This window comes from Natrix helvetica (assembly GCF_964273705.1).
Source record: "Natrix helvetica genome assembly, chromosome: 1".
In the NCBI taxonomy this organism is placed as follows: Eukaryota; Metazoa; Chordata; class Lepidosauria; order Squamata; family Natricidae; genus Natrix; species Natrix helvetica.
Genome location: NC_138548.1, coordinates 310,342,727 through 310,363,357, shown reverse-complemented (window position 1 = coordinate 310,363,357; position 20,631 = coordinate 310,342,727). Strand labels below are relative to the sequence as shown.

Below are 20,631 nucleotides of genomic sequence, written 5' to 3'. Positions count from 1 at the left end.
GAGAATAGCTGGAATTGTAACCAGGTCTACATCTCGACCAAAATTAGGCTGGGGGGAGGGTGGTTAAAAGTACAATGACTATATATGTATATTTTTTTGTTCTATTTTTCTTTTTTAAAAAGGAGAATATATGTTTACAATTAAATATGTATATTGAAAAGGAACTATAAATACCATCAACATAAAATGGAACTTGCTCAGAAGCTGAAATGCACCAAGCAAATGAGATGAAGAGTGGGAAGAAAAGGAGAGAGGTAAGGGAAGGAGAGAGGTATAGGAGAGACGGTAGGAGGGGGGAAGAGGAGGAGAGAAATGAGGAGTAGAAAGGGGAGAGAGGAGTAGGAGAGAGGAAGGTGAAGTAGAGAAGGGAAAGAGGACTGAGAAGAAAGGAGGGAGGGAGGGGGATGAGAGAGGGAGAAGAAAGCGAATGCACAAATATAGTGTATGCAGAGCAGAAGAGCCAATAACTGGTTTTTTTCTTTTTCTTTTGGGGAGTTGATGGTAAGATGAATTGATGTAAACATTTAATAATACAATACGATGTTGGTTATGTAATAGTATATATGTGATTATATGTTACGAAAATGAAAAATAAAAAACTATGGGGAAAAAAAAGAAAAACTATAGCTGAGAGTCACCAGAAGCTGTGCATCAGAGCCTGGAACCATTAGAGCCTGCGTTGATCAAGGAGCCAGAAGAACTTCCAGAGACAACAAAGGTGAACTATGAACCAAGGAAATCTGATGTGTGGAATCTCAAACTAAGGGTTTAACTGAACATAATTATAAAGAATGAACAAATTGGTCAAAAGAACTGGGGAGTTCTTGCTGCTCCCTGGTTGTGAGAAGACATTTTATTAACCAACTAGGTAACTGACATTGATGATGTTATCTAGTTGGGTAATGAAATAGCTGCAAACAAATAAGAAGAGAGCACCAAGAACTCCAGAGGTTCTTTGCAAGCTGCTCCCTGCTGACTCTACCTGCATGTTTATACAAAACCATCTGTTGGGTGGGATGCGGTGTTCTCCTCAAATGGATTTTCATATCCCTGGTTTTTTCAGCTTTGGAATAATTTAAAATACAAGAACGTTAACTGAAGCATGATGCATGTACCTTTTCCCCTTCGTTATTTGATTCAAATATGTAGCAGACTGAAGTTGGTCTACCATCTGTTCTTCCTGCTGACGTATGAAGAACAAATCCAAAAAGACGCTTGTTCTCCTGGTGTGTAGCATACAAAACTATATTTGCCAAAGGAAACTGTCCAGAGAGGAAAAGAATGGTCACTGAATAACAGCAGTAAATGAAATTACAGAAATATACTTTTGTATTATTAAAGTAAAAGCCAAACAAATTCATATTTATATTTCAGAAGAAGGTCATTCTGACTCAGCCTACTGACTTCTCAGCAAAGACTTTCTAGTCACTTTGCGCCATCAGCTCTTATGCTAGTGCATTCCCAAAAGCTTTCAAATTGTTAGGCTTTTACAACTATTAGCAGGAATTCCTTACATATTTTTCTAAATTACAGGCTAGACCACCCACTTTTATAATGTGTAGTTTCAAGATAACTGAAATATTGTTTGGGGAACTGGATAACCTATAATTTTCTATCAAGAACAATAAATAGAAAATAAACTTGGATGAAACTGAACAGTAACTGGGTTTCTAATGGTTAACTACTTTGAGTTTAACAACTTACCCTGAGTCTTGTAACTTGTGTTTGTGGATCAATTAACCTATAAAGAATAATTTCAGAAATGTATGAATTTTTTAAAAAGACCAAAATGTATTAATTGCTTGACAATGTTGCTTTAGAAAAAGAATATACTTACTTTAAACAATCGCACGTAACTAACAAATGTGATTCTGTCATTCTGAAAATGTTATGTATAGCTCGAGCTGCTAGTATTTGACGCATTGTTTCATAAACAACATCAGGACTTTCATATGACTTCACTTCCATAGATCCAAGGAATCTTATAATAAATAGCTGATGAAGGATAGAATCTAGAGCAAGAGCATAATAAATATATAGTTTGAGTAACTTTTAAAGTAAAGCTTTAGCTTTGGCTTTACAAAATGTTAGTTATGTATATATCTTGCATATCAATATCCGGTAAAATAAGTTATTCATTTAATTTGTTATAGCTATCCGCTCTAGCTTACTCTGGGCAGCTTCCAAAATATAATATTAATTTAAAACAATTAAAACCTAGACAAAAGAAAACAAGGCAGAATGGCCTAATAATCATTAAAACAGAACACCACAGTCACAACCACCCAATGGCCTGGGACTAAAGCCAGGTTTTAAGGACTTTGTGAACTACAGAAAAGAGGGCAACATCCATATCTCTGGAGCAATGCTGTTCCAGAGAGTGGGGGCTACGACAGAGAAGGCACGCTTCCTAAAGTCTTTCATAATTTATTTCTTTAAAAATGCAATGTATATAAGCTCTGATAAATGTCTATGGAGATTCTCAGTCATCCAGGTCAGGTTGTCCCAAAGGTGCTTTTTTGGTCGTCCCAAAGGTGCTCTTGAAAAAAGCACCTTTGGGACATAAGATCTGCTAGCTTTGTCACAACATTTAGTTACCCTTAGCTTTGACTGAGAAGAATTATTTTGTTCAATCAAATTTAAAGATAATTAAACTGGAAGCATTTTTGTGAGATGGTGGCTTGATAAAAGTAGTCAAGGAAGGATCATGTATGATTTTACAATATAATTTAGAGACGTTTACGTTAAATAAGCGTAACAACTAAGACTTGAAAGCTCTTCTTCCATTTCTTCTTAAGCTTACTCTATAATGTAAGTTACATTTTGGTCGTATCTTTATTTTCCTTGATCATTGCAAAGTTTTTTCACTGAAGTATTTTCTTGCACTTTTAGTGTTACTTCAAATATAGCCCCAACTCCAGAGAAAATGGGAATCAAACTGATATCTACTTAGTACTATAAAATCTATTCAATGCAATATTTAAAACTGAATGAATTTTCTCAAGATAGACCAACAATTCATTAATTCAAATCAACACAGAAAGAAATGTATGAACTATCATTACAGGTAATTTAAATAGAATAGAGAAGAATATTTCCTCTTAATCTGAAGTAAGAAACCTAAAGGTTTATTTATTATACATATTCCATATGACAAGTGCCCTTGTTTTATTATACAGAAACATTTTCCTGTGTATCTTCTTTAATCATTTCATTCTGCTCGGTCTCCCAGCCAAATTATCAAAATATTATTTTAAATTATCAATCTGTTCTCAACACTATGCAATACTACTTAATGTATTTTATATTTACTTTAAAGCTTTGCTCTCTTACCTTCTGTTTCTGATTTGGTTCTACCAGACTCTCCAAAAGGATTTGTACGTCTGTCAAAAAAAAAAAAGGTATCAAATCAATGTGTAACAGAATTGCATGCTACATTAAAAGCAGCAATAAGACTGAATGGTTGCCCAGGAAGTTCACATACACCAGTGAATTTTCATAATTTCAGAATAATTTGAGATATCTTATATAAAGAACTATATTTTAACAGGAAACTGTATAAACCACCCATTACAAAATAACATGTACTGTAATATTGTTTGGAAAGTTATTTATTTTTATCTGCTTCTGAAAATATAAACATATACTACAAAGTTACTGAAACTCATTAAAACCAAATCACATTAAGAGAAATTGCATGCTCCCCTGATGTTAATATATTAAAATTATTTACGTATGAAAAGTTACCATTTCAAATATAGTTTTCTGAAAGCACTGATGAGATATTAATCATAATCAATAGAAATATAGCTATGCTTAGCTCTCAGCAGAGCCATTATTACTCTTTACATTATACTTGTGAAAATTTTCTAGGCTTCCAATATGTAAGCAAAGAAAAGCTTTATCAAAACATTTTTCAAATGAAGAACAAGATGATCCATAAAAAATAAAAGGTTGCAATAGTATTTTTAAATATATATATTTAATTTTATATTTTCACAATGTAAATCTTTCACAAAATCATGGTATGGCACTAGAAGCTGTCTAAGGGACTTTACAATTGCCTAAACTACAATGCGGGATTGAACAATACCTTTGCAGTGCCCAGCTAATCTTACATATCTCCAGCATAAAACGCTCACCTCTCACCTCTCACACAAGGCAGCCTGTCTCATTTGCAGATACTTTTTGGGATCCATGTGATCAGAATTATTATAGCTGGCAAATCTCTTGATTGCACTCTGGCATACTTGCTATTTGCTCAGCTCATGAGAAATCTGGTGAAGGCTCAACACTTTTATAGACTTCAAACTGAAGCAATCTGCATCTTTTTCAGAGTGGCATTCAGTAGATCTCCTCACAAGTCTATTTTGGATGCTGCATCTTTATACTAGCATTCACAGAAGATCCTGAAAACTCTGAGTTAGTTTTCTTCAGGCATTTTACATGCATGCAGTATCTACATGAGTAAGGCAATCTCACGTCCTCACCTTATAATTCTGGTTGCCTTTGACCCAGAGGATGATTGTACAGAACAATCCCCACTACCCACAGATGTTTTCCATGTATTTTAGAAACTGACTTTGCAGGGAGTAAGGTTATTCACTCTAATAATCTGCATTCACATACTGATAAGGTATAGCAGCCTGGCATTTGGAGAGAACATTAATTGAGATATAGAGGAAGAGAATAGGATAGGTGTACTGTGGGTGCTTAATGGCAGAAAGAGCGGTGAACCCTGGTTGGCAAGAGAGTATGGATACAACACAAGGAGAAAGTAAAAATGAAAAGAAGCATGGCTGGGGAAGTGAAGTTCAAGGAATGCAGAAGAGGAATATGATGCCTGAGGTGCAAAAGATAGACAGTTAAAATGGAATAGAAGGCTAGGAAGAGAGCTTCAAAAAACTGACCACTTAGTAAATGGCTGGGCTTTAGAGGACGTCATGGGAGCTTAATGATTGGATAGCTTTAATAGACTGAATGACTGGCAACAACCTCATCACCACCACAATTGAAAGAGGGTGTGGGTCATTGCCAGAGGCAGAAGACACAAATGGCCTATTATAGTATAAAGCCCTTTCTGACTTGGGTTTTCATGACCATCGGATCCAAGTGGATTTTTGCCTGCCCAGAAGACTTGGAAACAGGCCTTCTGGATAGACGTCTCCTAATCCTGGAATCGCTTGCCCTCCAAAATCAAAATGGCCCTTTCCCTGTTGATGTTCCAGAAAGCAGTGCAAACAGTACTTTTCCAGCAAGTCTTCAGGACAGAAGGAATTAGTATGTGAACAGGATTAATCTGTTTTGAATTAGATTTCTCCTTACATCAAACTTTCATTAGGAGTAACTGGGGTTAATTAATTGGAAAGTTTCTTGTCATTTTTTACTATACTAAAGACTTGCCTTAATATTACAATTAAGTATTTTCACTGGTCCCTAGTATCTGACTACTTTACTGAGGAACAAACACTGTGTACTCAATCACTAAATGATAATTAAAAAATATACTGATGCAAAATGGAAGCTCCAGTGAGATAGAGGAGGGACATAAAAAGAACTGTGGACAATTTATCTTCCTAAGAGATATTACTCTAGAAGCCTAGATAATTTTCACTCACCTTTTTTTTAGCTTAGGAAGAAAGCCATCAGAATGCCTTCACCACCTGGGTTGCCACATTTCTCTTGAGTTTCCAAGAGGAAATACCCAAGTTGCTGGGGCAGGCAAGCAAGCAATAGGAAAGGAAAATATACTTTTTTAAAAACAAAAAAACAAAAAACAAAAACTGAAGAATGCTCAACAGGGCGAAATAAGTCTGCTACAAGAAATAAAACATAGAATCTTAAGCAACATAAAAATTTCCCAAGTCAGCAAGATTTCATTTTTTAATGATCAGCACATGCAGGTCTAAAAATCCAAGTATCTCAAGGGATTAATCTAATAAAACACAGACAACCTGATTCCACCCAATTCCCTTGTATCCAGAAATAATTTAGCATCAGATAATGCCCATCAGCTTTCACTTTTAATTAGACATCTGAATAAGTCTGAAGTCTTTGGCTGAAATCTCTAGTTAAAAGCAAACTCTGCTTAGGCACAATCATTGTTAAAACTGGTTAAAGGGAATAAGAGCAACTTAAATTTGTGCAGGGCTTTGAGGGTCCTGAATGAAAGTGAGGGCTCTACCCATAATCAAGGTTAAAGCATGATGAATATTATTCTACATAGAGGTTAACAACAGAGGTGTAAAATATTGAGGGAGATTTATTTTTTGTATTTCATTTTTGTAATTCTCACCTGCCTGACTGGCCTGGAGTTTTTATTTGACCAGGCTGGTCTTCACTTACTGGAGAAATGATATCAAATTGTATAGGCGTATCAGGTGCAACGATCGAGTCCAAGGAAAGTGCGGACAATGACGTCGAATCAGATCCCAAAGATCCAGTGCTACTTGTACGGTTTGTGGGAGGCCGAGACTGTCTAAAAAAAGCAAGAAAAGTAGGAAACACCTCAACCATCTTGACTATCTCTTGCATTTCGGCAGAGAAATAGGGTTCCAGAATATCAACTTTATTCAGGCTTTCACACAAACCTGAAAAGAGATGTTGTTTTAAATCACATTAACTCCAATGGGTGGATTCTTTAAAACAGCAACATTTTCTATTTAAGCTTCATAGATTTTGGGGGTGGGGGTGGGGATTGCTGCTTTAATGAATGACAAAGAAGTATTATGCTTAATAAGGTCCAAATTGATATTCCAAACAATTTTTGAAGTATGAACAGCCTTAATACATATTACTAAGAGAAAGATATTGGATACAAGATGCTATTCTAGAGGCATACCACACTACGAAAGAATTAGAAAAACATTTGGAAGAATCAATATTAACAGCACATGAATGGTAAACAACTGCTTAACTTCTAAGTTAGAGCTCGTATTAAAAGGTACAGAATGTTTTGTATGATTCAAAGAGTCTTTAAATATAAAGCATGTTTAATAAATTATCAAATCACCAGTACTAAAATTTAAATTACTACTCAGATAAATTTCAGAAGATTAATTTGTAATCTGTCCATGAATCATAGTATATATTCAGATTTTTTAAATTATTAAATTTAAGAGGATATACATTCTAGTTGCAGTTTCATTACAAAATTTAAATAGTCGCATTTTGCAGTAGCCTTCAGTGAATCTCAGAACATGCTACTATTAAAATATATTTTACAAAATCTATTTTACAGGGGAACCCTATACCAGACTCTTGGAAGGATGCCTACATTTGTTTAATACCCAAAGATGAACTCCACTTAACTTCTGTGAAGAACTACAGGCCAATGTCTCTTTAATCATGACTACAAACTTTTAACATCTATTTGAGATGAAAGACTTTAAAAAGTTTTACAGGATTATATACATGAAGACCAGTGTGTGGTTTTTACCTAAAAAATAATGTAAGTAATTTTTAATATAATTGAATATTTATAATGTAGAGACAAACAGGTTGTTGCATTAATCTTTCTGGATGCAGAACAAGTTTTTGACAATTTGAACTGGGCCTTTATGTTTAAAGTGGTGGAAAAGATGGATTTTGGATTGGGCCTGGGATTTTGGAATCAGGGTCTGAAATCCATCTATACACTCCAAAAATTTTGAATCATGATGATCGGAGTCTTTACAAAACCAGCTGAAATCCAAAAGGGAACAAGATGGGAATGTTCTTTATTTTATTTATTCTAGTGTTGGAACTGTTAAACAGAGATATTAGACAGAGTAACAGAGCAAAAGGATTATAAATTAAAACGGAAATTACAAATTACGTCCATTTGCTGATGACTTGGTAATGATTGTGCAAGACCCACTAGAGATTGAACCCATTGAACATGTTATGAGGAAAATTAAAATGTTTGGAGAAATGGCAGGTTTAAGAATAAATAAATCGAAGACAACAATACTGACTTAAAGGTGGAAGATAAGAAGAAATTGGAATTTAAAACTACTTTTAAAGTTGTGAAAAAGGTACAATACTTGGGAGTGTTTCTTGCTGAGGAAAATTCTAAGCTTTACAAAAATAATTACGGTAAAATATAGAAGGAGATGGAATTGGATTTAAATAGATGGCAAAATTAGATTTGTCATTAATGGGAAGAATTTTAGTAATTAAAATGAATGTACTACCAAGAATGTTATTTTTATTTCAGACTATACCTATATTGATTAGAGATTCCACTTTCAAACAGTGTCAGAAAGATGTATCTAAATTTACTTGGCAAAGTAAAAAAGCAAGAATTAAATATACGTAAGCTGCTACAAGATTCTAAAGATAAAGGAGGTCTGGATTTGTCGGATCTTAGACTATATTAATGATGCTTGTTGCCTGGTATGGTTAAAAGATTGGATAACTTTAAAAAATTCAACGTTATTAGACCTCGAAGGTTTTGATTTGAGATTTAGGTGGCATGCCTATCTGTGGTATGACACATAGGATGCCACTCAAGATGAATCTAGAAGATGAATATGTTAAAGAGTGTATGGTAAAATGGGTCAAAATATTTGGGTGTAATACCGTGCTTCCCCGAAAATACAACCTGTCTTGAAACTAACGCCTTGCCACATTTTTCGTGTGCGTAAAAATATAAGCCCACCCCTGAAAATAAGCCCCCTGGACATCACCCCCTCCGTTCACCGACCTAGCGGTATCCCAAAGTCACCAAGTCACGGAAGCCGGGGATGGGGGCAGAAAGGCGCTCACGTTGTTTGGCGCCTTCGGGATACCGCTAGATTGGGGAGTGGCGTTCTGCCTGGCCGGAGGGGGAGTTGCCGTGTGGCTACTCCCTTGCAAGCGGGCTCCCGAAGAGCCGGGCACAGCCTCAGGGGCGAAGCAGCCATGAGGTGACCACGCTCACGAGCAACCGCCCGGCAACCCCCTCTCCAGCTGGGCAGAGTGCCATTCACTGACCTAGGGGGTATACCTAAGGCGCCAAGCCACGTGGCACTCTGCCCACTCCCGCGGCTTGACACATTAGGGATACCCCCTAGGTCAGTGCATTGAGCTATGCCCGGCTGGAGGGGGGTTGCGCGAGCGCCTGTTCCGCCCCCAGCAAGCATGCCTCCCAGCCTCACCGTGCCCTGGCCCAGCCGCCACAGCGCTCTGAGCATAACTTCTTCTCCAGCTTCCAAACTCCAAAACTCAGCTGCCAAGTCTTCCAGCAGCGGCCACTCTAGGAGTGCGCTCTATGGTTGAGGGCCGGCTGCCGGACAGAGTGTCTTCCAAACAGAGTCTTCCAGCAGCCAGCCCACAACCATAGAGCACACTCCTATAGCGGCCGCTGCTGGAAGACTTGGCAGCCAAGTTTTGGAGTTTGGAAGCCCGAGAAGAAGTTATGCTTGGAGCGCTGCGGCGGCTGGGCCAGGGCACGGTGAGGCTGGGAGGCATGCTTGCTAGGGGCGGAACAGGCGCTGGCGCAACCCCGTTCTCCAGCTGGGCAGAGCTCCAAGCACTGACCTAGGGGGTATCCCAAATATGCCAAGCTGCGGGAGATGGGGGGCGGCCAGAGCACCACATGCCTTGGCTGTGCCCAGCTCTTTGGGAGCCCACTCGCTAGGGAGCATCTGTCTGGCAACCCCAAAACAATTAGCCCTCCCCCTATAATAAGCCCAAGGCCATATTTCGTGGGGCAAAAGAAAATAAGACCCTGTCTTATTTTGGGGGAAACACGGTATAATGCTAGATAAATGGGAGAATGTATGAATGACGGGACTATAATTCACATTAAACTATAGTTTGAAAGAAAGCTTTAATAAAATGATTTATCGTTGGTATTGGCCCCCAAATAGATTAGTGAAAATGTACAAAGGGATTTCTAATAATTTCTGGAAATTTTGTCAAAGCCCAGGTTCATTTTATCAAATGTAGTGGTCTTGCAAATATTTAAAAACATACTGCATACACATATCAATGGCAATGCAAAAATATTTAAGATATAAATATTAATGAAACCTGAAGCTTTTCTTTTATAGGTATGATGGACAAGTCAATTGAGAAACAATTTGGGGTACTATTCCTTCAGATGGTGATGGCTGCGAGGATTGTACTTGCCAAACATTGGAAAGAAAAAGAGATGCTGACTGTTGAAGAATGGATTTTGAAACTGACTGAATTTGCAGAGATGGCAAAATTAATTGCTTTGATTAGAGATCATAAGAGACTGGAAACAATTTGTGGACTTTCTACATGCTAAATATAATAACAGATGGTTAACAGAGGGATTTGAAGATTAATATAATGTTTAGCTCAACCTGTTGACTGCTTTTTTTCTTTCTTCTTTTGTATGTATGTATGTATGTATGTATGTATGTATGTATGTATGTATGTATGTATGTATGTTAAATTTAATTGACCACTTTGTTCTCCTTTTTTTGTTCACTATTTTTTGTAGTTGTAGTTGTTAGGGTTGAACATATGTTTCTGTTTTGTTTCATTTTGTTTCTTTGTTTTACTGTTTTATGATAAAACAATAAATTTCAAAAAATTATTTTACAAAATATAAAATATGTCTTTTCTGCTGTTTGGTGGCTTACATATTTGGCCTCATGCTTTCATGTCTCTGCTGGAAGGAAGGTGAGGGAGTCACAGCCTCTAAAGCTGACTGATTTACACGGGCAGCAATTTCCTATATTGTTAGAAGAAAAACAAATTTTTTTTTCAATTAAATAGATCTAAAAATAAATGAATATATGAAGATTTTTAGTAAGCACTGCAACAAATTTAGCAGACATACTAAAGTGATTTTTTTTGTTAGAAATACAAATTTATGAAACACAGCAGTTAATCATTTTTATTGAGGAACACTGCTAAGCATACAGTCTGGACCAAAAATTAATTAGGGGTCTTAGAGCAATGTAACTTAAATTTTCTATATTCATCTGCCATGCAGAAGGGGCACTGCAGGTAGAAATTGACCCTCCTCTAAACAAGTCTTCATACCCAAAATCATTCTTCAAATTGGAACAAGGCCTTTAATGCCAATGGAAGTTTTCCCACCCAAAAATGTAACCATGTAAACAGTGATTTCCATCCAAGAAAGAAAGAAAGAGGAAGTAGTGGGAAAAGAGACAATGACAAGAAATTTGGGAATGAAAGAAAAATGATATAAAGTCATATGCAAGTGTACAAGAAACAAGAGAAACAACATACAATTGCATATCAGGACTGAAAAGCTATAATAAAATAATAAAATAAAATCCCATCTTCCACCGACCCAGTCTTTATTTCTTCTTTCTCTTTCTCAATCACTACATTCTCTGTAGTGCAATCTTTTTGCTCCATTAAAATGTAAATGCAGAATTAAAACCAATTTTTCTCTCAATCTGCATAAACAATGAATTTTAATATCTCTATTTATTTCAATATTCCAATGTGCTCTGGAATGAAATGTTTTCTCAAATTTAAATATAAACTTCACATCTAACAGTATTTCATCTTTTGTATTAAAGGAGTACAATCACATTACCTCTGGGTTTTCGCTGAGGTAAATCTGTTTAGAGATATTGTTTATTGTGCATATCCACTGGAAAAAAAGTTTAAACTATAGTTAGATACTTTTTTGCTCATTATATACTTTGTACTTCTAGATTATTGTTAAGAGATTAAAAACATGGTAAATGCTTTAGTCTGGTCAGAAGAATAACTTTTATCCTTGGAAATTAACAAAAATAGGTGCCAGGTTATTATTTTTTCAGATAAGTAAATCTCACCTTGCCCTTAGCCTGTAACTCTCCAATAACGAATAATAAAAAATACTTGACATGTTAACAATCTTTGCATGCACAGACTAAGTTAACAACAAGCAACACATAAGACAGTTAGTTTTCAAACTACAGAGCAGAGGAAACTTGTGACTTTCCAGATGATGTTAAATTCCATGTTTCATGCAATTAGTCATTTTTGCTGGGCCTGTTGCAAGTTGTGGTTCTACAACTTTTGGAGCAGATAGTTTCTCCAACACTACCACAGAAGCAAAAGAAAAGTTCATGCAGTTCTTTAAAAATCATCTTTAAATAAAGTTTCCATCTGTCTAGCTGAATTTTTCCTTTTGAGTTTTTTAAATGATTCCAATAATAGAAGTGAGAAACCACAGGCTTGCTAAATGTGAAATAATCCACACAATATGCAGTTTTAATGCTAAACCAGCAATGTTGCACATTTGAAATTCATTTCCCTGCATTGATTACTTAGCGCTGAGAGCAGCAGGTTTCAAACCTATGGTATTTTAAATTGCCTTGTTACAGCTAATGACAAGGTGAGAACTTTCCACTCTGCCTTTCTTTTGGCTTGAAAGCTGGCACAATTTTCCACTTTGAAGATTCTCAATTTCATGATAAATTTGATGATGACTTGAAATCTACCTAAATGTAAATTTCACCACTATATTGTAAATCATGAATTGCTTGTAATCTAAATTCTTTTTTTTTAAATGAGAAAAAACTCCACTCTTTTGTGAATGAAAGCCTTTAGGCTACAAACCATACAATGGTTTGGCAGTCTTCACCTTTTCCATGTCATCAGCATATAATTATTCTGCTCTTTAAAACTGCCCTGATAACTAGCATCACAAATTTAATTTGGAAACTATTTACAGGTAGTCTTAACTTACAACAGTTAATTTAGTGACGAAAGTTATTATGTCTCAAAAAGTGATTTATGAACATTTTTGACACTTATGACGATTGCAATATCTCTATGGTCACATGATCAAAATACGGACGGTTCCTTGAGTCATGTGACCCTTTTGCAACCTTCTGACAAGCAAAGGCAATAGGGAAGTCAGATTCAGTTAATAACCATGCTACTAACTTAACAACTGCAGTGATTCACTTAACAAATGGGGCAAAAGGGGTCTTAAAACGGGGCAAAATTCACTTAAAAACTGTCTCACTTAGCAATAGAAAATTTGGGCTCAATTGTGGTCATAAGTGAAGGATTTGTACAACCCTGTACAAGCATCATATTTTCTTAATGGCTTTCCATTATGGCAATTGCCTTATTTTATTGCAGAATAAAAGAATGGAATCTGATGGCACATTAAAAGAGTGATCTATTTATTGTAAGAAGAAAAGGCTTTCATTAATTAGACAGATTTGTCAGGTTTGGGAAATTTTACTCCTTAAGGCCTCCCAAAACATTTACTAGTTTCAATAATCATTCTGTTAAAAAGCTTACTTCTTCGTAATCTTTTCTGCTCTCAGCTTGCAAAATTGAAGACCTGTTGGACCAGGAAATAAAAGAAACAAACTGAATCATATTTCTTAAACAAACCCAGGAAAAGAAATGTTCATCAAGTTGTTGATACATGCAATTCTTTATACACTATACCATTTGTACCTTGCCAAATCTCAAACAGAAAAACCCTGGTGGACATTGCCCACCTATAATATTTGTCTTTGCATTGTGGAACTCAGCATGTTCCATTTGAGCTATGTTCTAGGGGCAATTATCCTCTGATAGAATTTATCTGAGCTTGTCTTTTGCTAACCTCTCTCAGTAACAACCAGTAAGACTGCACAGAATGAGAGGGAGATATCCGTATTGCGTTTTAGGCTGAGAGGAAAACAGGCAAGCAGAAAGAAAAAGCTGGCAGACAACTTTCCCCTCTAACCTGAAAACAAGGATTGAAAATACCATTAACATTTTAAAAAGAAATTAAGTAGACAGTAGACAGGATTACACATTAAAATCTAAATACAGAATCTCCTTCAGCGAGATGGGCGGCATATGAGTTTGAAAAAAGAATAAAATGATAAAAAAATAAACAAAATGTATTTAGATTGCCACCTAGAGAACAGGATCAAGTTCTGATTAAATAGGTTTATTTAAAGTAATAGAAACTTGACCTGCCAAGTTTTCAATCTGGGAAAGACAAGGTTTTATTCCTTCTTCTCTCCCGCCTTTCAAGCGAAACTGAAGGGTTGCAGGAAACACTTTTGTTTCTCCCTTACTAAAAACATATGTAAGAAAAGGTAAGAATACAAACTTTTTGCCATCAAAAGATGTTATTTGAAAGCAGTATCTTCGGTCTTCACAATCCACAGCCATTACTGAACAATTGTCTATATCCATTACAAGCCCTCCAGCAACTTCACCTCTTCCTTGGCTCATTAGGTTTCCACCCTGTGTGAAGTAAAACTGTCTGTCCCAACTGGAAGACACCAGTCCTGTTTTACTGAAGTAAGAAAAAATAAAATCTGACTTAGTCCAACCTAGCAGCAGAAAATCTCTAATGAAAAAATTATAAGCTTTGGACTGGGAAATAGTTTCATATAATTGAATGCAGTTATGCATAGATTATTTTGGTTCAGCAAGAAATACCAAGAGAGAATATAAAACAGTACTTAACTAAATTTCTCAACATACTGTTTTATCAGAAAAATACTACCGGTATTGCTCTCACTGTCTCCATGTTTGTGTATGTGCGCATGTACGCACACTCACACACACACAAAGACTCCTTGTTTTGGGCTTTAAAGATAGCCTTAAGGCCACTTTACATTCTTACTCCACAGCACACTTGTACTCAAAACACAGGAAACAGTGTCTACATTCATACAGCAAAGATGTAACTTTCATACAGCTCTTCTCGGATGTTCAAAGATACAAATATATTTGCCAGATGGTGCAAACACACTCATAGAAGAATATTAAAAGTATAGGTAAAAATTATATTATGTCTGCTATTTCCATCACCAATTATTTCAAAAATGAAATATTGTAATGCAAAAGTATTTTGGGCCAGGATTCAACACACAGGATTCAAAAAAGTAATTGTCAGATCCATTAACTTCGGCTTGGCGTCTTGCTGGCATCCTGCCATCAAAGGACAAGGGTGAAGAGATGGGGACAAATGGGCCATAAACCTGTGTGTATCTATTGTGGTAAATAGGGAGGGGGATATGACAGCTGAGGAAGAGTAGATCTACATAGAACCAGTTCATGCCAGACATCTTCAAGGTCGTTTACCCTGAGCGTGGAAAGTTACCAGCCCAAACACCTCAGTGTTCCCAATACATCTCAGCGACATCACATGGTGGGGAGGGACAGGGAATGAAAGAAATAGTTTTGTGTTGTTGCATGGGAAACTTAGATTCCCCCTGACTTTACTGAAACCAGCATCTCTTATTAAAAGTACCTTTCACTTTAATCAAATGGAGTCAGGGAATCAAGAGTGGGGCAGGTCTGACAATAATATTATGGGCAAACAAATTTTATTTTTTAGTGCTACTTTATTTAGTATCTCCTGCTGACCTTAAGCTCACTCGTGGAATTGTTGTGAAGATGAAATAGCGGAGATCACTAGTGCTCCTTTGAGCTTTGGGGAGGCAAGAACAAACAAATAAGTCATTGCAATCCAGAGACAGATGCAACCCACTTTTAAAGCTGCACCCTTTTTTTAAAGAGAAGCTGCTGTAACAAAAATAACAAATGAGGGAGCAGCTGTTCTCCCAGGTGTACATATCGCTTCCAAGGTTTCTAGCCAAACTACCCTGAGACAAGTTAAATTATAATATATTGTGGCATGAAACATCATAAACAAGATCATGGATTTAATGACAAATCTGTACTGTATGCTGGTTGGTACTGGACATTATTTTAAATCTTAAAACTATTAACAACTACTAATTATTCTTACATACAACACAGTAATCAAGGCCCATGTAATTTATAACCCAGGCTATATTATATGTATCAGAAATTGGTTCTTACTTTCTTGCATTTAGATAACCAGCCTTGCGAGTAAGGTTTCTTTGGACCAAAAATGTTGTAGTATCAGGATCTGGCAAATAAAGTTGATCACTGGCTATTTCCAAATCTTCTATAGTCTGTTGCATCGTCTCTACTTCATGATCCATTTCCCTGCGAACGCTAAAACCATTGGGTTTTTTTAAAAAAATATTCACAGTAGCTAAAATTAATGTTTTTAAAGAAACAGCATTACTTTATAAAAAGAAAAAAAATGAACTTACTCCTGCACACTTGTCCCGATATTTGTTAAAAATTCTTCCAGCTGTCCAGAAAGGTTTTCTGAGCCCATCTTAAAGAAGTTAATCTTTTAAAAGAAAATTCAGATACTTATTTAGTTGGAACTTATAGAATCTTAGATATTTCTTTGGAGGCTAAAAACATAATCCATAATCTTTATAGATGTAGATCATAAATCACAACATACATATAATTAGTTAGGTTTTTCTATCAACAAATTACATTTACATGCTTACTTTTCCAATAGAAGTTAACAATTTAGTCCTTCTGCTTAATTTGATTGAATTTATATAGCTGCCCATGCCACAAAAGGTTTATGTTCCAGTTTGGTATTATTTTAATACTTTGGATGCTCAAAATATTTTAATGTAGTATTCCAAAATCTCCCCTCCACCATGCATTTTGTAATTTACCTGAGCCTGCATATAACCTAGTAAGGGTTCCAAAATAGCAATTTTCTTCTTATACTGCAGTGTATTTAATGCACCGAAGTAATGCATCGTAGTCTGATGTTGTTTTTTCCGAGAAGTATATACATCTTCTGTAGCTTCATATTTGACCTTTAAACAAATGTAATTCAAAGCAAGCAGTTTACTATTAAAAGGAACAATTTCCTTGCAATGATGTGATAAAAAATCTAAATTTATAATTTTTTTCCAAAATACATTTTTCTTCTACTCATCTTCTACAGATTTGCAATTGTAAATATATCTTCATGGAAAGTTCTTTTTAAAATAGTCCTCATTATGATGTCACATGAGAAATAGGTTTTGCTTTTTTCCAGGGCACTGTGTGAATTGCTTGGCAAAATATATTAAATATTACATTACCCAGGGAAGGATAGGGAAGGGAGGGGAGGGAAGGAGAGAGAGAGAGAAATGCAGCACAGCTACTGCTGAGATATCTCACTGAATAAAGACACTGATTACACTGGACAGGAACATGTAGCTGTACTACATATATTTCATTGAAGATTAGCTACATTCACTAGAATTATCATGTAATTTTTAAGATAATCGAAAAGCAACATAGATTTTTTACATTACTATAGCATGAGTTCTAAATGCTGGATTAAAGTTTCACAAACCTTCTCATTTTCTCTTTTCTTTGACAGTCGACTATATCTGGTAATTGCAGCATCATGATCTGAAAAAAACAAGTTCTACAATATTTAAATAGTAGCTACAAACATTACAAGTGCTTAAAGCAAAAAGCAACTAACTTCAGTAAAGCAGTAATATAGGCAATTAGGCTAATCTTGCTTTTTAAAATATCAATACAGACAAAAATCTGTTTCCAATAATTTCAGAAATGTTTTTATCATTTCAAGATAAACAAAAACTATTATCCTGAAGCACTGATTATATCAATAAGATATCCTCTTTTTATAATGTCCCATTAGAACAAGAGCTTACTCATCATAATTTTCCCCAATTACCTTGTATACAGTTTCCCTTTAACTTTTAGAATGAAAAATATATTTTTTTTAAGCTAGCAAAATTAGTCTCTAAAGACAGAAATCTTTTGACTGTTTATAATATTATACTCATGCAAAATCAAATAAAAAATAAGCCATGAAAGTAATTTCTAAAACATACTTTACCATTGCTAGAGATCTGGAAAACCTCTTTTAAAGTCAGAATTTCTGAAACGAATGTAAGAAAATGCGCAGTGTTATTATAGTTCTGCTGCTTTAATGCAAGATGAACAAAATTTGATTCATTTATTATAAGTCTTCACTGGCCTACATTTCAGGGACCATATGAATTGTTTTGTAATGTAAGGTGAAAATAATTCCCTAAAGTTATGGAATTGTATCCAATGGTTGAGCTATTTCTTCCTCTGTTTTCTCCTACACTTATCTGAAAATCCTTTCCATAAAGTCAGGGGCTCTCTTTTAAATGTCATGTCATTTGAGATAGTAAACTTGCTGTGGGAGAACTCCACCTAACTACATGAGGTATTTTTGAGGGGTTCAGAAGGTTTGGGCAGAGAAATAAGAAGAATTTTCAACAACTAGATGCAGCCCATAGGTCAAAACACAATAGCTGTACAATTCTACTCAAATTTAAGCCTATTACTTTAGTAAACGTACACAGGGTTACAGTTTCATATTTCAAGAGGATTAATACACATAGATTACTAATGCATAAGTATGCAACTCCACTGAACTCAAGGGACTGGAGCACTGCATTCTGTTCAAACATGCTGTACAGGCAGAAATAGATCCCTCCCTCCCTCCTTGTTTTCTGCTCTCTACTCATCCAACTTTTACTTTTTTATTATTGTATAGATGTATTCTTATTGTGCTCTTTTTCATTGTTTATTTTATTGTTCTGTTATCTTACTTCTGTTCTGTTTGTACTTTTTATTTCTTCATTTTTATTGTTCATTTATTGTTGTAAAATAGCAGCAAATAAATTTAACAAATAAAATAAATAATAAATGGAAACAAGAGGTCCCTCAAATAACCAGGCTCATGCCATAAAGGGCTTTATAGCTGGCAACCAGCACCTTGAATTCCTCCCAGAAAGCCACTGGCAATCACTGCAGTTTGTGGTTGCAACATGAGATATATATTACTGTTTGTGCCACTGCGTTTTTTATCCATTGTAGTTTCTGGATAGTCTATATAAGGGAAACTTCATACAAAGCACACTGCAATAATCCAATCCTGAGATAACCAGGATACAAAGAGCAATCTGAAAGGCCTCCTCGTTGAGGAAGAATGCAAATCAAGAGGTGATATTTAGCAGGTTCTGACCAGTTCTGGAGAACCAGTAGCAGAAATTTTGAGTAGTTCGGAGCACCAGTAAATGTCACCTCTGACTGGCCCCGTCCCCATCTATTCTCTGCCTCCCAAGTCCCAGCTGATCAGGAGGAAATGGGGATTTTGCAATAACCTTTCCCTGGAGTGGGGAAGGAATGGAGATTTTACAGTATCCTTCCTCTGCCATGCCTGCCAAGCCACACCCACCAAGCCAAGCCACGCCCACCAAGCCACGCTTAAAGAACCGGTAGTAAAAAAATTTGAATCCCACCACTGATGCAAATGGCACACAAAATAACCTGTGTAAAGTTTCACCTGAGCACAGCAGATGAGCAGGAAGTGGGAGTTCAGTGAAGTCCCCCCCAACTGAGTATCAGTCTTGAATGAGGAAATACAATTCTTTCCAAGGACAGTGATGGAAATGTCTCCACCAAAAGGTCCATTCAGTCTATTTTATTTACCCCATTTTTCAGTCCCTAAGTGAAGGAAGGAAGGAAGGAAGGAAGGAAGGAAGGATGGATGGATGGATGGATGGATGGATAGATGGATAGATAGATAGATGCCTTGAGACTGCTGGGAATTGTAGTTCAGAAACTTTTGCAGGCAATCACTTATGCATTCCAACTTTTATCATTCCCTTTTGCCTAAAACTGTTTTCAATTAGACAAACATTCTTAGATTTGCACTAGACTTCAGGAGGCCACTATTGATAGAATATATATTAACTATTGTTATACAAAACATTGTCCAGCAATCTGTGATCTTTGTGACAACAATTATTGTACCTTTTATATCTCTTTCTTTGAACTGTGTGATAGGAAACATCATGGCATCTGCTAATTGAGTTGATAGTACCGCATGACAAGAACTGAGCTAAGAAGAAAAAAAACAAGTACACAATGTTCCCTAAAATATAAACATTTTCATATTTCACTGTTGTTACAAAATAAGAAAAAATGTTAACTGAAGGACGGGCTGAATAAACAGTGGATCCTGGCATTTTTATATCTGTTCTTTTTTTGCAGAAGTGGATAAAAAACAAAATATATATTGTTTAGCATTATTTTTTATTTATTTTTTATTATTATTCATTATTTAGCATTATTTTAGTCTCATGTAATAATTTATTACATTCAAATAAGACCCAAAGAAGGCAACATGACAAAGCATGATATAATCCTAACTTTTAGGCAGAATAAATCTGCATTTTGATATCTCCATTGAGAAAGGGTTGGTGCCTGCCATTAGGATTATGCCATTCAAAAAATGGTTTGTTGGGACCACATTTAGGAAGCAGGATTGTATTTGGAAAAGGTCCAGGCAAGCTCTTTTCAGATTCACTAGGGTATAGAAAGAAGAGAAAGTAAAATACAATCAAGCTTGCAAGGTTCCATTATTATAAACTAGCTCAATAAAGTATTAACCTTATTCTCTTGTATAGTTGATTTTCTGGCCTGGTCTACCTAACATGACTGGCAGCTTGCATGGTGTGAATGTTATGGACATCACATGTCATCTGTAGAACCTGCTTAATAATGATGCAAAAGAGGCAGCAATCACAGCCCACACTAGCAGCAGTGACATTGGAATGTATAATTAGCCAGTTCTTGTAGCCAAATTTAGACTCCTAAATAGAAGATCAAAACCAGGAACAAGAGAGCAGTCTTAGAAATGCTGACCATAATACTATTTTATATAGCATACAAATGGAAAGCTGCACTCTCTGCAAACTCTAACACTATCATGTTGACTACAAAAGAGTCAGTCCTCCTGAGCTCATGGCTCCTGTCTGAATAACTTCAAATATATTTGAAGTTACATCTTATATA

At 35.8% G+C, this 20,631-nt stretch overlaps 1 protein-coding gene across 1 annotated transcript in view; it reads right to left on the bottom strand.

Annotated features, from left to right (window-relative positions):
• APPL1 (adaptor protein, phosphotyrosine interacting with PH domain and leucine zipper 1) overlaps window positions 1–20,631 on the bottom strand; it is a 31,575-nt gene that overhangs the window by 4,347 nt on the left and 6,597 nt on the right. Inside the window, exons 5-19 of the mRNA XM_081936983.1 lie at window positions 19,588–19,675; window positions 17,636–17,677; window positions 17,120–17,178; window positions 16,446–16,592; window positions 16,017–16,099; window positions 15,757–15,915; window positions 14,030–14,218; window positions 13,219–13,261; window positions 11,510–11,566; window positions 10,578–10,669; window positions 6,296–6,478; window positions 3,334–3,383; window positions 1,838–2,012; window positions 1,705–1,741; window positions 1,116–1,262 (exon numbers count right to left, since the gene is read on the bottom strand). Of these exons, the coding sequence (XP_081793109.1) occupies window positions 1,116–1,262; window positions 1,705–1,741; window positions 1,838–2,012; window positions 3,334–3,383; window positions 6,296–6,478; window positions 10,578–10,669; window positions 11,510–11,566; window positions 13,219–13,261; window positions 14,030–14,218; window positions 15,757–15,915; window positions 16,017–16,099; window positions 16,446–16,592; window positions 17,120–17,178; window positions 17,636–17,677; window positions 19,588–19,675 (1,551 nt within the window). The remainder of the gene's footprint in view (window positions 1–1,115; window positions 1,263–1,704; window positions 1,742–1,837; window positions 2,013–3,333; window positions 3,384–6,295; window positions 6,479–10,577; window positions 10,670–11,509; window positions 11,567–13,218; window positions 13,262–14,029; window positions 14,219–15,756; window positions 15,916–16,016; window positions 16,100–16,445; window positions 16,593–17,119; window positions 17,179–17,635; window positions 17,678–19,587; window positions 19,676–20,631) is intronic.